Raw genomic sequence first — 19,894 nt, 5'->3', positions numbered from 1 at the left:
AATGGCTAATTATGGAGATATATTTTTAAATATGCAATAAACGATTCATGATAACAAGAACATATCAATCATTGCCAAAGGGAAACAACTTGTGTTAAAGGCTTTAAACAAAATCAAATTGGTAATTGACAGATAAACTTTTCACTACTAATCAATTCCATCAAAAAGAGCCGTGATGTAGTGGCTAGCACATTGGACTACAAACACTGGGTTCCAGGTTCGTCCCAAGGAGAAAATTGCAGGGACCTAATTCTCCGCTCTCCCTTGACACCATTTGTGAGTATGGTCTTGAGAAACGATGAAAGTCTGTCAGAAGGGAAGTTATAATAACTTGTTTCCTAATCCACTGTTAATCAATATGTTTAAACTAATGCCATCAAAAGTTTACCTGAGATGTTCATTTTCATTTCTGAATTGTTCCACTTTTCCTGAAAGTTGTTCAACATCATGTAACTTGGTCAAACTACTCTCAGACTGAAAATATATAATTAAGAAAATTAAATTGTTTTCTTATTATTCTAAACCTTCCAATTAAGCTTATCTAACATTCAATACATATAATTTGTAAAAAAACTAGATTTCATTGAGATGGGAGCCATCTCTTTGGGCCCCGCTGTCAATAATGTGGGGTAAATAAGTTGTATGGATAATCTGATATGAAGCATTATTTGGAAGTTATTACATAGTCTCACATGTGATTTTAATCTAAGATTTTAAGTTAAAACTGATAAATATTCTCAACTTACTTTCATAGTATAATAGTGATATGACTGCATGATGTGAACTCATTGTTGACTACTCTAAGGTGACTTCTGGATATATGGATTGATGTTTGAACAATGTTTAAAGATGCTGCCCAATTGATATTTGTCACATATTTTTAGAATTATGTCTTTAATATATTATGACCCACCAAGTATAAAGTATGAAATATTAACGGTTCTCGAGAGGTAAAGCGGACACAATTTGTTAAGAACAACGAACGGATGGACAGACCAACGGACTGACCTTTGACCTAGGATGCATACATTATGACACATTTAATATATATGTTAAGTTGAAAATGTTTGTCAGGTATAAAGTATGAAATAATAACAGCTGTCCTCTCAAAATATAGTGTGGATCAAATTTGTTAGCCATGGACAGACCAACAGACAGACAGACCTTTGACCTAGGAAGTGGTACATACATCATGACACACCCTCTGGTGTTGGTTAAAATGGATGTCAAGTATAATATTTGAAATCATAATGGTTCTCAAGATATAGAGCGGACACAATCTTCACAACAGAACACAGGGTTGTCAACTGAAACCAAAGTTTTTTTGACGTTGACCTTTGACCTAGGAAGTTGTACATACATCATGACACGCCCTCTGGTGGTGGTTAAAATGGATGACAAGTATAAACTTTGAAATCATAACGGTTATCTAGATATGGAGCGGACACGATCTTCACCACAGGACACGGGGTTGTCAACTGAAACCAAAGGTTTTGACCTTGACCTTTGACCTAGGAAGTTGTACATACATCATGACACACCCTTGGGTGTTGGTTAATAATCATGTTAAGTATTAAGTATAAAATCATAACGGTTATCTAGATATGGAGCGGACACGATTTTCACCAAAGAACACAGGGTTGTCAACTGAAACCAAAGTTTTTGACCTTGACCTTTGACCTAGGAAGTTGTACATACATCATGACACACCCTCTGGTGGTGGTTAATATACATGTAAAGTATAAAGTATGAAATCATTATGGTTCTCTAGATATGGAGCGGACACGAAAGTGTTACGGACGGACGGACAGACGGACGGACAGACGGACGGACAGACGGACGGACAGACGGACGGACAGACGGACAGACGGACAGACGGACGGACGGACGGACAGACTGATCACTATAGGGCGACCCGCCTTTTCGGCGGGGCCCTAATTACATTCTGGGCAAATGTAGTATCAAATTCATGATACAAAGAGTTTTACTTAATTATGGTATTATCTATGTTACAACTACATATGGATGATATTTGTTAGTTATTGATTAGGAATGAATACAAATTAAATAAGCAGTAGGTGGTTAAAGAATGTTTTTTCAAATTAACTGCAAAGTTATTTGTCGTAATCACAATGACATTCCAATTCGGAATGGAAAAGGGCTAAAATCAATTTGATCTGGATAAAGGCTTCTAATGAAAAATCAATCAGAAATCAATTGGACTTTTTGTTTACTCTGTACATCAATTGTGATAAATCTGACAAATATTGGAAATCATATTCTGATAAAAACTGATAATATTAGAAATCATTTATCTCATTACAAGTTCAGATGTTTTAATAACAGATAGAAAGTTGTTATTAAGAAAATCGTTAAAGAAAGTTGAATATACAGTCTGTCAAGCTGAAGCATAAAAATCATACAGGATTAAAGAAAATATTTCTTCATTAATATTTATGTCTGGTTTAAAGACATTATGGTCATTTGCAGATGCAAACTAAATATAACATGCTTTTGTTACCCTGAAAACATTTCTTAACTGTATGTCTATCAAATCTAAACATCATTATCAATACAATTTAGTTTTCATGGTCAATATGAACCAACTGTAACACATTGATACATCTTGCATGCATGTAGATACAAATATAAAAGAAATATGAAACTTCTTAAACAGTGAAACCTTACCAAAAGTAAAATATCTAGAGTTTGTTTTACAGATTTTCTCAAGAATCCTAACATAAAAACTTTTTAAAAGGTTAGATGTCATTTAAATAAAGTAAGATCTTAGTATAGATATAAGTGACAATGTGAAAAATTGAGAATAAAACAAACTTCTGTGAATCAGGGTTCGACTGTAAAATGAAATTTTTGGAAATAAATAATTAATTAAAACTATTTAAAAAGATAAGATTAAGACATGTTAGGTTTCTAAAGATGGTGTGACAATGAGACGACTGTTGATCATCAAGAAACAATCCATCCATTAGTAATACCCATTCAATACTAAGAAAAGATGTCATTAAAAATTTAAACAAAATCATTACAAAAGACATAAAAACATCCAGCCTAGAGAAACAATAAACTGTTAGAAATTTAAACCATCAGCTGAGGATCTTAAGGTGCTAATTACTCAACATGACAATTTAAAAATATAAAAATTTCTCAACGATTTACTTAGTATACCATACAAATCCTTGAAATTTCTCAAGCATGTAAAAAACAAAGTTTATTCTTAATGTTGTGAATTTGTTTATCTTAATCAGCCTGAAATATTATATTTATTTTCATTTATGTACTTTATATGTTTTAAAGGGGCACTAGCTGTCAAATTCATGGTCACCAATTTGACTCAAATTCTCATATTTGATTAATAACAATGTAAAAAATTTATCCAATCTATCAAACGTTTAAAATAAACAGTTTACAGAGCATGGGGTAGATGATATGTAGGTTCGTTTCGTGTGTATTTAAATCCAGACGCCATCTAATTAACTATCGATTTGACCTCAGATGACCATATAAGCGATGTAAACACAAATAAAGATATGAATAGGTTAAACCAGCACGTGCAATTGGATTTTTATAGGTCTGTTTGATTTGAATTTATAGATTAAAAATATAAGTAACTCATTGTTTTTAACCGTATAAGAAATGATTTATGTGGATCGAATTAGTAATCAAACGATTTACCGTAGTTTCACTTTCATTGTTGACATTTTTTTTCTTTAAATAACCAGTTCACGTACAATGCATGCGTTGTCAGTCTCTAGCTAGAGGGTTAAGTTAAGTTCACATGAATACCGGTTAGAATGATGATGACGTTTTCACTTGCAAGTGAATCAGTCAAAAATTATGTATAATCGCTTATTTCAACAAAATTAAAGCAAATTGATTGCTAAAAACAAATTATTATTTCATTATTCCAATTTAATTAATGATAAATCTAAAAAAATATATACTTTATTTTTTTATATATATCGTAGCTAGTGCTCCTTTAATTTTGATCCCTAAATTTTTCTGAAAATGTAATGAGATAATGCACTTTAAAATATTTTGCATTTTAATGTCACTTTATCAGATGTAATTAGAAGTAAGATAATATAACAAACAGAAATCACTTTAAATTTGCTCATTTTCTTGCTTCGATCGTAAAAAACATTGACAAAAATGACCCACTCATTAAAAGACCCTCAAATTGTCATGAAATGATCATCAAAGGAAAGTGATAAAAAGATAAGAGGATAGTGATCAGAAGGAATTGTCTTCTCAGGTAGACACAAGGTGAAGTGGTCATTTAATGATCTTCTGTGCAGGGTCAAGTGTTGATTGTCCTTGTGCATTAGTTTGATGTAGAATTTTCGAAGATTTGACTAATCTGTGATGGAATTTGATACTGGTTTATGTGAATCACGTTCAAATATCTCGTAACAAGATCTAATGTGTTGCAATGGTTGGATTTCAATTGTTTTATGCTGTTGATTGTTACAGATTATAAAATTACGATGGATTTTAAATTTTGGATATTTAAAAATCTTGAATACAGTTTTTTGTTACATTTAAATTTAAGATAAAAAGAAATAGTATAAACATGTTCATAACGGAAACGGAAAAAAAATAATTTTATAAGCTTGAATTCTGTAAGTGTTAGTTACAGTTGAAAAAAATAGTATGAGTTTCATGGTTTTAATTTGAATGTTTATTTCAATATAAATATGAACATGCATCCATGGGACATCATTCCACACATGCACTATCCCCTATCCATGTTCAGGGAACTGTAAAATAAAACAACCCTTAATTTGACTCTCATTTTAAAATGTTCTGATCATTATGAACAGGCGTACTAAGTTTCAAGCAGATGCTTCCAGAACTTCAGCGATAACTACCTCTAACCAAAACTGTTTCCATGAAAGGGGACACAGAAATGTAAATAAAAGTCAAAACTAAGAGAGATAGCTAGAATCATTTTTAAAATTAACCATATTGTATATTATGTAACTGAAAAATAATACACTTTATTTGCCTAGTGATGAAAGCAACTTAACATCGTTATTATAATTGGGCTAATAAATCAAGAAATCATATACACCAATGCATTTTATTGACTTAGTAATAAATATATAAACATATGTATAATATAATATAGTATTATTTGAGAATTAATTCAGTACATAGATACAACACCATTCTAGAAGTACATGTATATGACCATTTATTAATTAAAATCTTCTTTTGTTAAATGGGCTGTTTTTCAGAACAAAATATTATCAGGAAAACCTATTAGGAATCCAGAAAAAGTATTTCTTAAGAACATAATTTGGGAATCATGTCTCGAGACTATCCAAACCCTCAAAGACAGACAGTCTTACAACAAATTTTTACATCTAAGTCACTTATCATATTTCATTCTTTTAATGTTCTTAGTTGTAGAAGAAAACCCCAAAATTGTTTAAAATTGTTATTCAAGGACAATAACTCCTATAAAAGGTCAACTAAGGATTGAGGCCATGTTTTATTTAGAAAAATCTTCCTGCTGATTGTTTTTATTATTAATTTCTCTTTATCTTCTGTAGTTTCTGCAGAAACCAACAATATTAAATAGGTAAACATTGTCATTGATTGACAATAACTCCTTTCAGGAGTAAAGTAAGGATTTATATTTGACATATTTTTATATCTTCTCTGCAGACCATTTTTTCTTTTTACATTTTCTCTCTATCAGTTTTAGATTTAAAGGATTGAAGCCAAATTTGCAGAATAATTTGAGAATTTACAATCAAATACAAGAATGTGTCCATAGTACATGGATGCCCCTCTCGCACTATCATATTCCATGTTCAGTAAACCGTGAAATTGGGGTCAAAACTCTAATTTGGCATTTTATTAGAAATATCCTATCATAGGGAACATGCATACTAAATTTCAAAGTTGATTGAAAGTGGGTAGATCCTGTAATTCTGAACATGTATTTTCCTGTCACATTGTACCCAATTACATTAAATTTACCCTGCATCCATGTGTGTAGGCCAAAGTGACGAGAACAGTTCACATGACCATTTGGGCTAGGTTAGCAAAAAAATAACACGATATGATGAACAATTAAATATAGACTTATTTTATCACTGACTTGCTCAATACTTCTAAGTATGAATTAGAAGAAAGTTAAAGTGTAAAGAAGAACACAGACTACATACAAATAACTGCAATATTCTATTAATTCTGTTGACATTCAGATTTTCCAAAAATGCCCTTTTTCATGTTGAAGTAAAATCTATGTTGTTTTTCTAATTCTGATTATATTTTCCCTCTTAAATACTTATAACAGCACACATATTGGCAAGAGTGCATACAATCTCCCAAACAATTCTAGTACTAACACATGTTATGATGATCATATGATTGTTATAGATTATAATGAAATGTGACTGGATGATCGTGCTCAGCCAAACAAAGCAGAAAGCATGCTTATAAAGTCCTGATTTTAAATGAAAATTTTTTAAATTTTTGAAAAGCTTGTTATATATGACTTATGCTTCTTCGATCAGAAAACATTCTCAAATATGTCTTCAAGCATCCAAAAACACATCGTAATATCCATTGGACAGTTCAGTTTCAAGAACACAACAAACAGTAAAAAGACTTAAAATATTGTTTGCTTTAAAATAAGATCATGAGTTAAAATATTGTTTGCTTTAAAATAAGATCATATTAAAGTTAAAATATTGTTTATCTTGAAATAAGATCATAAATTAAATTAAAATACATTTTTTGTTGCTTTCCATTTCTTCTCAAAATATTGAAAAAAAACTTAAACTTTGCATTTAATAATGATTGTCAATATCTAAGATACCCATATATTTTTTTTCAAATAAATATGCTAATATACTTCAAAACTAATTATATGCAAGTGTAAATATTAAATATTCTAAATGTTCATCCACAGCCATAACATGATATTAAGCAGCAAACTGTGATAATGCAATTTGATTGGCTAAAAAACAGTTCTAAGATTGGTCTAAAAATGACGTGTCTTGTGCTAGCAAAGTATAAAACTGATCAGGGTCTCTTACACTCTTTGTTAATACTTCTTTTTGCGTCTCTAATAATTTGATCATTTGTTCATTCTCCGCCCTTTCTTGTATTAACTTCCTGTTTTCATCTTTTAATCTGAAAAATAAAGGTAAACACAGGTTATACATTGATGTCCAATATGTGCCACTGAAATACAAGATTTGTTTGATAAGACTCATCATAATTTTACAATGCATAAAAATGGACAGAAAGATTTCTTTTTAAAATCAAATTATTTTAAACTTCTCATAAAATACTAACAGAAAAGTAAAAAAGAAATATGAAATGTACTTTTAGTACACATTTGTAATCATGGATACTTGCTTATTGATTCAAAATGTATCCTACATATGGAAACCAAAATAATCAAAAGACAACTTTATTTTAATTTCTCAACAGAACATTATGGAAGAGAAAGCACTAGATACCCCTCCTTAAATCACTTCACTGGAAATCTGATTACTAAAACTTTTAAATATGACATCTAATAACTTACTTGACTTTATCCTCATGGTCGTCTGACAGTTTCTCACATTCATCTTTTAGCACTTTATTGTCACCCTCCAATCTAGACGTCTGAAATTGTAAATAAATGATTTGTTTCTAACTAACTAGCCAGGCAAGATTTGCTTCTTGACTCATATAAACAAACTCAAATATTGCCACACCAAACAACAATACTCAAACACTTTAGCTGTACATTCTACTTTATTCAATCATATGTCAATCATAATAACATTTTAACTGTTTCTTACCAAGTCCTCCATATCTAATAACCTATCACTGAGGGTTTGTATTTCGTTTTCTTTCCGACTGACAGAAGCTGTAAGTCTATCACATGTATCCTTCCATGTGTCTAGTTCTTGTTGTTGGGCTGTTGCTTCCCTCATTAAATCTTCATTAGCTTTCTTCAATTTCTGAAAAAATGCATATAAACAAAAACTTTAATTTCTTTACTAAAGATAATTGAGAAACGGATGTTATATTTTTTTCCAATTAATTCTTAGTCCTATTACATGCAATTTGCCTTGAAGATTGGAAATAAATATAATTTGTGAGATAAAAAAAAAAATTGAATTAAAATCTGTATCATGTGAAAATGTTCTTGTAATGATATGAATGATACATATTTCAGAATTACTTAAAAAATAAAAATATGGTCTTGTCAATTTCTTGCATGAATTTAAGTTTAAAGCTCTTAATAGTGAAAAAGGACATTGCATCTTGAAATATCTAGCAAAAAAAGAGTGGTAAACTGTTCATCATTCTGCATCTTATTTGCATAATAGAGAAAATATCTAAAAAAAACTAACTTTACCCAGCATCACCAGCTAAAGAACAAAACAAAAATATCTAAAGCAAATTAAATTCAGTTTCAAGGCAAACATGATATAAGTCACACAATTTTTTCAAATCTTTAAACTTTCCCTTTCAAAAATCATTTTAAAAGTAGCATGGGTTGATGTTCTCATCATACCATCACTCAATCATAATGAAAAATATCAGAAAACAGAAAATAGAATTCTGACAGATTGGAAAAGCTCTCACACATTACAACTCAGCACAGTCAAGGTCCTGACAAAAAAATATCAATTAATTTTTTTTCAGAACTTCCTCAGATTTTTTTTAGCAAACTAATTGTTTGCATTCAATACATTGGAAATTAAAAGTATCTGAATACAGGGAGAAGTAGATGGCTGAATTTGAAAAATGCTCATACATTACAACTTATCACTATCATGCAGCTGAGCAAATATTAAGTCCTTCTGATGAGTAGTTACAGAGGAAATTGTGAAACTTTTTGGACAAACTGACATTTGAAATCATTTGCCTCACATAGGTTAATATTGATGGTTGTGACCTTGAATAGTTTCATACTATGTAATTAAAGCTTGATTGTGAATAATCAATTTGTGATTAACAAATTTCACCCTAGTAGTGTTAATTGTCAAATGTGCATGTCAAAGATCAAGTTATAACATTCAAAAATATCTTACAGTGCTTCATGAATGATTGTATGATATGATACATTAAATAGTTTCAAGATGATGACATGAAAAATGTTATCCACACCAAGTCAAAAGAACTTGCCGATTGTCTAAGGTTAGATTTACTTTCCAACCTATGCCTGTACTGATTATAAAAAGTTATTTCACTATTTAATCCTGTCTAAATGGGAAATACATAAAGAAAGTAGTGATAAACTTAACCATTCTATTCCCACATAAAATAATTGAATATATGAAACTAAATTATATTCCTATTACCATAATAAATTTTTACACAATAGTTTTACAAAAAAATATCTGAATAAACAGTCCCTAAATGAACTGTCCTTTTTCAAATTCTTACCATTCTACTTTTATATATCTAAAGATTCAAATAAATATATATTATTGTTTAATAATAATCAGATAACATTTTCAAGTTGCTTGTTGAACTGATAAAAATCCTAATGCAAAAGAATTTATATTCCTTTTCCGTTGTTTTCGGGTGATGCTTCTAATGTACAACTCTATGATATAGAGACATGATATAGAACAATAATTTTTTTTATGAAACCACTTTAATATATATGTATATAACTTACTGTTTCTAATTCCTGATTTTTGTTGTCCAGTAGAGTATTATCATGTCTCAACTGTCTCAATTCACCCTGAAAAATATGAATTATCTCCCTTTAATATAAGCAGTCAACACTATCTCCTCTTTATTACAAACTAGTCTACATTATCTCCCCTTTTAATGAGACACAAGTTTACAAAATCCCATGACGCTATTTCCTGAGACCTAAATTTATATTAAAAATTCCATTCTATGTAAAGATATCTGTTACTTGCATTGACTAAGAAATGAAAATATTCTGAATGGCTTTCTTCAATTTTACCAGTAAAAGCTCCAGTGCAAATATTTTACAATCAATACTTGAACACAAGAGAGTAAAGAAACAACTTTTAAATAGACCTGATGAAACTTCTTTTATTAACTTAAGGAAGCTGGCTTGTCATGTTTTGGATTTTTTGTCAGATTTTCGGAATCCTCTGGTTTTGTCCATTTGAATGCCTTGAAAAACTTTGCCCAGTGACCCCCATATTTCTTTTTGTAAATCTTTTACATGTATAATGATAAGCGATCTGTAAAAGTCTTATAGAATTTAAATTTCTTTTTAACAGTTTTCGAGAACTTCAACCTGTCAATGATAAAGCTATAAAAAGTCAAGAGAGAATATTTTCCCGCCAAAATTTAAATGGCTTGTATCTCGAAAACAAGAACGATGACCTATATATATTTTTTTGCTCTTTGGATTCCTTTATTAACTCCCTAACAATATAAATTAATGTTTTGAAAAGATAATTATTTGGAAACTGAGAAGCGAACTCCCTTAAAATATAAAGATTTACCTTCAAGCTGTCATTGACTTCTTCGATCTCTTCTTTCTCCCTTTTATATTCTTTGGCTTTGTTATCTACCAACTGCAATAAAAACAATGTTGTTTATAATTTGCTTAACACTAATGGTTTAAGCTATAAATATCCATATTGAAATTAGTTTCTCAAGGGGTTTCATTATTTAAATAAAAAAAAATTCTCATGCTGTACATTAATAGCATTAAAACTTCTGGACATTTTAGTTCTATTTTAGAATCTTGTGTGGAAAATTATCTAAAACAAATATAGTGAGATAATGGCACTCAAAAAAGAATATAAGAATTCCTCTAGTAATTAAACCATGAAATGAAATGAAAAAAAAGTATGGAATCAAACAGGTTTAATGTTACCAAAGAGTAAAACATTTTAGTTCCTCATTCAATAGGTAAATTTCACATCAACATGCTGGTTATATCTATTTCTATTTTCACACAATGGTCTTAAAATCTTTAACATTAACCCTAATACCATATATAGAACATATTAATTTTAAAATATTCTACAGTTAAAAACCTCTAAACAAGTAAGAACATAATTTACCATTTTCTTCAATTCTACTAAATGCTGTGAAATGAAATGTTATTGCTATTTAATCAAAAAATAAATTACTTCATCTAGTACCATCACCAACTGTCTAAATATATATTTATTTTTTTTGGGAGGGGGGCAAACTGTCAATGCAAGGGAAACTAAATAGGCGTCATAAATTCTTGTAATGAATATAAAATACAAATTTATTTCACAATTCATATCTATACAATAGTTACATATAGAGACTATTTTTTTCAAAAAACAGCTCAAAGAATGTTTTTTCCAAAACAAAAGTTATTGCAGAAATTCTATTTCCTCATTAATGTTTGGTTAAAATATATTTTCAAGTAATTTAAATTTGAAGTTTGTTTTTAACTTTCATCTCCTTCGTCTTTTGTAAGCCATGAAGAAATTAAATATTCAGAAAACACGTTTGTAAATTGAATTGTAAGATTAGATAAAAAAAATCATGAAGAAAAATAGGCAACACCACTTTATAAGAATTAAATGTTGAATAATCTAAGTAAATCATGCGTTGTGTTTTCTATACGTTTAATCGTTGTGATAGCTAATGCATATAATATCACGTCACACAGTATAGCGTTATGGTAACAACGTTACCATAACGTAATGTTAGTACTTCGCGTATTTTCCGACATTCTGGGGGCCGACAAAAGTGAAATTTTTATATGAAAATATTAAAAAAAATGTAAATTCACAATATAGATAAATAAATATTTAAAATTAATGTCCATCTCAAATAAAATAATCTACTTCCTTAACCTTAAATAAACACAATTAAAGTTTATTTCTTGGTCCATTCGTGGATGTTTCTCCTGGCACACACGGCGGCTTCACGAAACGGTAATCGTCTTTGTATGTTACTAGTTCCCGGTTGTTGAGTTTCACGTGTTTCCTTTGTGTGGATATTGTCACATATCTCTAAGGGATATAATTTGACGATCGGTCGTGAAAAGCGTCCGGATTTTGTTCTCACTTCGGCTGCTCTTGTAAGTCCATCATTTCCAGTTATTAAAGAATCAACGACTCCAATTGTCCATTTGTTTCTTGGATACTTGTCTTCATGGATTTGAACAACATCTCCCACTTTAATTGTCTGGTCGTTATCTCCTGTTCGGGTGTGGTATTCACGTAGCGACGTAAGATATTCTGATTTCCATCGTGACCAAAATTGGTCAATTACGAAAGTTTGTAGTTCAGCACGTTTAGAAATGTCGCTTCTTTCTATGAAACTTGTATTTTTGTCGATGTCTTGTCGTGGATACGGTGTAGTTGTAATCCTTCTCCCATAAAGCAGGTGCGATGGTGTCAAAGGTTCCTGATCCTCGATGTCGGTGGACACATACGTTAAAGGCCGATCGTTCAACACGGCTTCAATTTCGGTGACTATTGTTTGTAAATCCTCCAATGTAATGTATGATCTTCCAAGAACTTTTCGTAAGCACATTTTTGTTAGTCCTATTAAGCGCTCCCACCAACCACCATACCAGGGAGCTCGTTTTATTATGAATTTCCAAGTCGTTCCACAGACGGATAACGCATCATTTAAGGTTTCAGATTTGGTTAGTCTCTCTAAAGTCTCGGATGCGGCCATGTATGTTGACGCATTGTCAGATATCATCACTCTCGGCAATGACTTGCGGCTCGTAAATCTTCTGAACGCTTGTAAAAAAGATCTTTCTTTAAGATCTGTGACGACCTCTAAATGCACTGCGCGCGTTGACGCACATGTAAATAAGCATATGAATACTTTGCTCCCTTGTCCGTTATTGTCTTTAACATATAACGCTCCAGTAAAATCAACACCTGTGACGGTAAACGGTGGTGCTTCCATTAATCTTGTCTTTGGTAGAGGTGGAGGATCTGGCGCACTGTACGGTTTTCCGGTTACTTTACGACAAGTGACGCATTTACGAAGAACTTTTTTCACTTGTTGACGTATTTTAGGTATCCAATAATTTTGGCGAATCTCGGTGACTGTGGCTAATACTCCTGAATGTTTTAAATTCTTATGAACTTCCGATATAAGCAATTCAGTGAAATGATAATTATTTGGTAATAAACACGGAAATCTTGAATTTTCACTAATTGGAGCATTATGAATTCTCCCGCGGCAACGAATAATTTCTTTCTCGTCTATATATAGTCGTAATTGTCGAATTAAAGTATTGGGTGTGTTCGATTGCGACTTCAAAGTCCTGATTTCTTTATCAAATGAAATCCTCTGAGCACTTATTATCCATTTTTCTGTTGCAGCTTGTAGTTCCTCGCATGTGATGAATTTGCTCTGTATTCTCTGTGAGCGTGATTTGCGGCAATTCGCTATGAATCGGTAAATCCACGAACTAACACGTAGTATCTTTGTTAATGTACTGTATCTCATAATATCCAGTATGCAATGAATGCCATGTGTATTATTCCCTTCAATTGTATTTGTAACGTTCTCCTCTTGATCTATATTCGTTAAAAGAATGCATATGTTAGGTGTCCACTGCGGCCAAGATTTTGAACAATTGATCCATTCCGGTCCATTAAACCACAGTTTAGCATCTGCTAGTTGTGAAGCGCTGATCCCTCTTGTCAATAGGTCTGCAGGGTTGTCATTCGTCGGACAATATTTCCACTCTGAATCCTGTGTTAAAGATTTAATTTCTGTAATTCTGTTGTGAAGGAATTTTTTCAAATGTTTAGTCGTTGTTAACCAGTGTAAAACTATTTGACTGTCCGACCAATACGTGACTTTGTTTATTGATAAAGCTGATTTTACGTGTGTTGCAATTCTAGCTCCTATCACAGCGGCCATTAGTTCTAATTGTGGTAATGTCAACGTCTTTATAGGTGCAACACGGCTCTTAGCAAATACTAATGTTGACTGCTGTCCATTTGTAATATAAACAGCTGATCCGTAGGCTTTCTGGCTGGCATCAACGAAAACATGTAACTGTTTTGGTTCATCTGTACTCTTAGTTAAAATCTGTCTCGGTAACTCTGTGTTTGTTGAAAATTCTAAGTCTCTAGCTAATTCCATCCACTGTTGTTGTACGTTTAACGGTAGTGGTTCATCCCACTCAAGTTTGTCTTTCCAGAGGTCTTGCATTAAGATTTTGGCCCTAACGGACACTGGCGAAAGTAATCCCATAGGATCGTAGATTCGAGATGATTGACTCAGTATTTCACGTTTTGTTATGTTTGGTTCCTTAATATCTGTTACATTAACTTTATGAAAAGAAATTGTATCTTTTTCAGTGTTCCATATCATTCCTAGTATTTTTACCGTTATGTTCTTTTCGGCTAAATTTTCGTTTTTTGCAATTTCAGTTAAATCACTGCAGTTTGAGCTCCAAGATCGCAAATTGAATCCTCCCTTTGACATGACATTTCTCGCATCCTTGAAATATGCAATGGCTTCGTCATAAGTCTCAACGCTTGACAGAATATTGTCTACATATAAGTCCCTTTTCATCGTTTGTGTTATACTATTTTCATTTTCGTCCAAGTGCTTAAGTAGAGTGGCATTTAAAATAAATGGTGAGCATGTTGCGCCAAACAATATCGATTTAAACCTATAAGTTGTAAGATTGCCACGTGGGTCGTCGGGGTCAGCTAGCCAAAAGAAACGTGTAGCGTCACGATCCTTCTTGTCAAGTCCTATCTGTAAAAATGCCTTTTCAATATCTGTACTGATACCATATTTTCCGATTCTGAATCGCATTAATATTTTCGTCAAGTCATTTAGATTTGGTGGTGTTGACATTAAGCAATCATTTAAGCTGGCTAAATCTTGCTGTGGTTTACAACTACAGTCGTACACTATACGAATAGGGGTAGTCTCGGAATCTTTTTTAACAGGATGGTGAGGAATGTAGTGAATCATATGATTGTTGTTATCATCTTCCATATCTGGAACCCTCTCTATAAATCCTCTCTTTTCTTGTTCATTGATTATTTCACTGTATTTTTGTAGCAAGTGCGGTTCCCGGTTTAGACGTCTAATTATATTATCGGTCCTACCTTTAGCAATGGCCATATTTGAAGGCAAATCTGGGTGGTCAACTTTCCAAGGCAACTTTGCTGTGTATTTTCCATTCTCGTAATCAATAGCTGTGTTCTGGTATGTCTGTAAATAGTTGGTGTTCTCCTTGTTTTCACATGTATTGATTCCTATTGACTCAAGTGTCCAAAACTTTTCAATCTCTGTCTCCTCCAATTGATGGGATGAAATGATGTTTAAAAGAACTGTATATCTTGAATGCTGGCTGATATTTCCAATAGTTGGTCCTGATAACAGATATCCTATCTTTGACTGTACAGCGGTGGGTCCTTTTCCTCTTATGATTTTGTCCTCAATAATTTCCCAGTAATAATCCGCGCCTATTAGTAGGTCGATCTCAAAACGCTCTCCACTGTGTACAGAATGTGCAAGTTTAAGTCCTCTCAAATGTGGCAAGCTCTTTGTAGTATGTGAAATACTGTTATGAATCGGGACGGCAATTTCCGGCACAATGAGTGTGTTTATACGCACATTTTCTCCCGTGTCGGTCTGTAATTGTATTGTTGCAGTTTCCAAGTTACGAACTTTCTGAGATAAATCTCCGAACGCAGACAGTTGAATGCTGACTTTCCCCGTTGTTTTAATTTCAAGTTTATCGGCTAATTTCTGAGTGATAAAGGAACGTTGCGCTCCTTCGTCAAATAAGATGTTACATTCTGTTTTTACGTCGTTATATATAACTGGTGCAGTTGCTGTTTTTAGGAGAATGTCGGGACTTACTTGTGATGCATGCAATACACTAGTTGTGTCTGATGTTTCAACCACGTTGATAGCTGTCTGCTGTATTTTCGGCTCCTGCTTCGTATCTGTAATGACCTCTTTCCCTTTACATATGCTTGTATGATGCATTCCATTACAATTTTTACACCGTTTTGTAGACTTACATGCGGCCACCCGGTGTGACCCTAAACAGTTAAAACATAGCTGTTTCTGTTTTACTATTTGATTTCTAGCGTTTGCGTCTGTTACTTCAGAGCACTCCGTTGGATAGTGCTGACCTGAACAAAAAATACATGTATGCGTATTTACCTTCTTCCGTGTGTCAGTTAATTTACCTTTATTGTGTGATCTTGGTTGTGTACCTGTGAAAAATGCTGTGGTGTGCAATCTGTCCGGTTCCATGACTCCCTGTCCTGCCTCAAGTATTTCAATCTCTTTAGTTATTGATTTTCGTAGATTTTGCAACATCAAATTATCTCTCCCGTGTTCTCTTGCAATAGATTTTCTTACGTCAATCGGTAACTTGTCCAAAACTACAGGTACCAAAAGCGAACCATACATCTCTGATGTTTGACCAAGTGACTCTAATCCTCGTACGTATGATTCTAATCTGTCTCCGTAAGACCTTAAACTAAAAGCATCATTTGTCGGTGCGGGTAAATTCATGAGTGCTTTCATGTAAGCATGTATCAGTTTGCTAGGTTGTCCGAACCGATCTCTGAGAAGGTTGACTGCGGTTTCGTAGTTACCATTTGTCAAAGCGAATCCCTCTACTGTTTGCGCGGCGCTTCCCTTTAGCTGGGCTTTCAGATAATTAAACTTTTGGATTGAAGTTAATGTGTCGTTGAAGTGTATGGATGACTCGAAACAATCCCAAAATGTCTGCCACTTGAGAATATCTCCATTAAAATAGGGTAAGTCTAACTTTGGAAGCCTATGGTAATTAGATTTTGAAGATCTCGGTTCTGACGGGACTTGAAACATGACATTCTCTGACGGACGGGTATGAACTGCAGGGGCGTGCATTGAATACTGTTGGTTGATAGAATCTATTGCACATGTGTTCATATCAACTCTAGCTTCGGGTGTGAAATTATATGCGTCTGGGTTAAGTCTGCTCGTTGAAGGACCAACAATATCATGCGAAATTATAGTTCTTGTTTCAAAGGACTTAATAAATTTCCGAATTTGTCTAATTTTACAATCAAGTTCGTACATATACTCATCTGAGTCGGTGATTTCCTGCTCCAGATTTTCCTCCGATGTCTGTTCCAAAAGTCTGTTATTCAGGTCAATCAATGTTTTCTGTTTCTGCGTGACGGCATCATCAAGGGCTTTCACTTCGTCAACTTCTGTGTCTGTTTTTGACTTTAACTCGTCGAATTTCACAAGTAGCTTCGTGACGGCTCCTTTGTGTCCAGCACGAACTGACTTCAGCTTTGAATCCATATATATCCAAAGGTTACGGCACCATTAAATGTTGAATAATCTAAGTAAATCATGCGTTGTGTTTTCTATACGTTTAATCGTTGTGATAGCTAATGCATATAATATCACGTCACACAGTATAGCGTTATGGTAACAACGTTACCATAACGTAATGTTAGTACTTCGCGTATTTTCCGACATGGCTATTATTCAGTGGAAGTAAAATAAGATTAAACCATTATTATCCTGGCCTTCTTTCACACCAAAATCTGATTATAAGAGGGTGATTCTTAGATTTCTGCTAAGTTTTTAATTGTATTATTTTCTCCAAATCATTACTGGTATGATCTTAACTAAAAAATAATATAGGGAAAAACCATGAAAACTAAGCATAACCAAGCAACCGAATTGGAAGGAAATTCTACTGCTAAAAGCTGCTGTAGGACAAACACCACAAAGGAACAGATAATTATAAGAATTATTCTAATTAATTGAAAAATCTATGTAAATTTCCATTCTATTTCATACAACACCATGAGGGGAAATGGATTTTGGAGTATTTTTTTGTGAAATAACTTGCCCTAGAAGTAGGCCCAGCTGAAAAATGTTCTTTGGTATTGGGCCTGGCAGAATACTGGTATGTATTCCTTACACTCTAAATATGTAAAAGACATTTAAAGTCTTGTAGAGATACAAATACTTCTTAACTTGTGGAAATTAAATATTCTTCCAATGAGATTTTTTGCAATTACAAAATCAGGGCAAATTTAAATAATAAAATATTTTTACCCTTCTGAGGTCTTTTAAAGTATTCATATCAATATTCTCATGTATTTGTGACACTAAACAAAGCATTTTCATTTAGCACAAGATGAAAGTTATAAATGTTCTTCTATAATAATAATAATAATAATAATAATAAATTCTTTATTTAAAGAGGGTAAACACAGTTAGTTACAATCACTAATCTTCCCTGAGGCCCTCATATACATGTATGCAATACAAGTAAAAACAAAATGGTAATAATAAAAGAAAAAAGCAATCATACAACATATAAACACAATTGTATAGACATAATAGTTCAGTGTACATGTACCATGATTAAAAGATATAAAACAGTTAAATATCGCATGTAGTAAATAGACCTAGTATATACAAATCATTAAAATCATACATTCTAAGAGTAATTACCAATGTAGTTGCAATCATTTCAGACTGAATATTGGGACTGTCTCAAGTATTGTTTTATAATTTGTTTAAAAGAATAAGTGTTTTGCACTTTACGCATTTCACAAGGTAGTCCGTTCCATAAAACTGATCCAGAATAAGCAAAAGATTTTTTAAACAGTTCAGTTTTTGGCTTTGGAACTATCAAATTACCTTGAGTAACACCCCTTAAAGCATAAGGATTGCCAACACATGGTTGTTACTTCCTGAAGACTTTTTAAATCATTTTCAAAACATTTACATGAATACTGTAAACCAACTTATTTTTGCGGATACTTTATTTCGCGTTTTACCCTTTGCAATCTATTTCGCGGCTATTTAATTTCGCGATTTTCTAACTTCTGGATATAGTTGAATGAGGAAAGGTCTAGGTTTTACATATTCGCGAAGATTTATATTCACGTTAATTTTCTACTCGCGAAAGTCGCGAAAATAAATCGCTCGCGAACATTAGTTGGTTTACAGTAATATCAGTTCATTGATTTCCTCCCACCTTTTTCATTAAAAATAATTTGATATATCTGAATTTTATGTTTATTCTAAACAAAAGCAAATATATGTATATAATATCAACAACAAGAATGAAACCTAGGTACTCATTATTTTATACAAACCTTATTTAATTTCTCTACTTCGTCCTTAAGTCTGTCTCTCTCAGTCAAAGCAAACTCAGCCTGTTGTTGTGTGACTTTTTTACCACTTTCTAATGTACTAATCTGCTCTAAAGACCTCTCGTAATAAGCTCTCACTGAGTCCAGCTCTGATGCTAAATCTTGGTTGGCCTATAAGAAATTGTACATGTAATGCAATTTTAATATCAAAAACAGAACAATTAAGGAACTCTGCATTTCTCATTGTTTGTTATTCAAAGTTTCCGGTAAGCGTTTATAACTGATAATTTAGCTGCTGCAAGCTATTAAATCATGGCTATTCTTTCAGCAGTAGACATATAAAAAGAAAAAGACAAAATTCAATATGCAAGAACAAAAATAATGGAATTATGTTTTTGTCATCAGATGAAGTTTTATACATTTTCATATGTTTTTTCATAGATTGGGTTTGCCATAGATTGAAAGATTATTTGCTGAGAAGGTGTACGCATATCTGTAAAAGTAAAGTTGATTATTATACCTTTTTATAATCTAATAGTTCTTCTTCAACATCAACATATTGGTCCTGTTTCTTTTTGGCAATATTTTTAGCTCTTGAAACTTCAATTTCTTGATCATGTATCTGCTCTTCTAATACTGATTTAGTCTAGAACAAAAGAAGTACTTGAGATATATTTCAAGCTTCATATGTTACAGTACAGAGTAATTATTATTTTTCTATAAGAGACTCATTTATTCTTAATAATATTTCAATACCAATTTATATACATATGTTCTATCAATAGATTTGATAGTTTCATGGA

The 19,894-nt window shown here is 32.3% G+C and overlaps 1 protein-coding gene across 5 annotated transcripts in view; it reads right to left on the bottom strand.

Moving 5' to 3' along the window:
• The window catches only part of LOC134714701 (trichohyalin-like), a 91,878-nt gene that overhangs the window by 35,826 nt on the left and 36,158 nt on the right, over positions 1-19,894 (bottom strand). For all 5 annotated transcript variants that reach the window (XM_063576196.1, XM_063576197.1, XM_063576201.1 and 2 more), the window contains 8 exons: positions 19,612-19,737; positions 19,095-19,262; positions 10,476-10,547; positions 9,665-9,730; positions 7,830-7,991; positions 7,571-7,650; positions 7,074-7,170; positions 389-474 (listed from right to left, as the gene is read on the bottom strand). In XM_063576196.1, the coding sequence (XP_063432266.1) occupies positions 389-474; positions 7,074-7,170; positions 7,571-7,650; positions 7,830-7,991; positions 9,665-9,730; positions 10,476-10,547; positions 19,095-19,262; positions 19,612-19,737 (857 nt within the window). The remainder of the gene's footprint in view (positions 1-388; positions 475-7,073; positions 7,171-7,570; positions 7,651-7,829; positions 7,992-9,664; positions 9,731-10,475; positions 10,548-19,094; positions 19,263-19,611; positions 19,738-19,894) is intronic.

This window comes from Mytilus trossulus, chromosome 4 (assembly GCF_036588685.1).
Source record: "Mytilus trossulus isolate FHL-02 chromosome 4, PNRI_Mtr1.1.1.hap1, whole genome shotgun sequence".
NCBI lineage: Eukaryota > Metazoa > Mollusca > Bivalvia > Mytilida > Mytilidae > Mytilus > Mytilus trossulus.
This window is presented reverse-complemented; position numbering and strand designations above follow the sequence as displayed.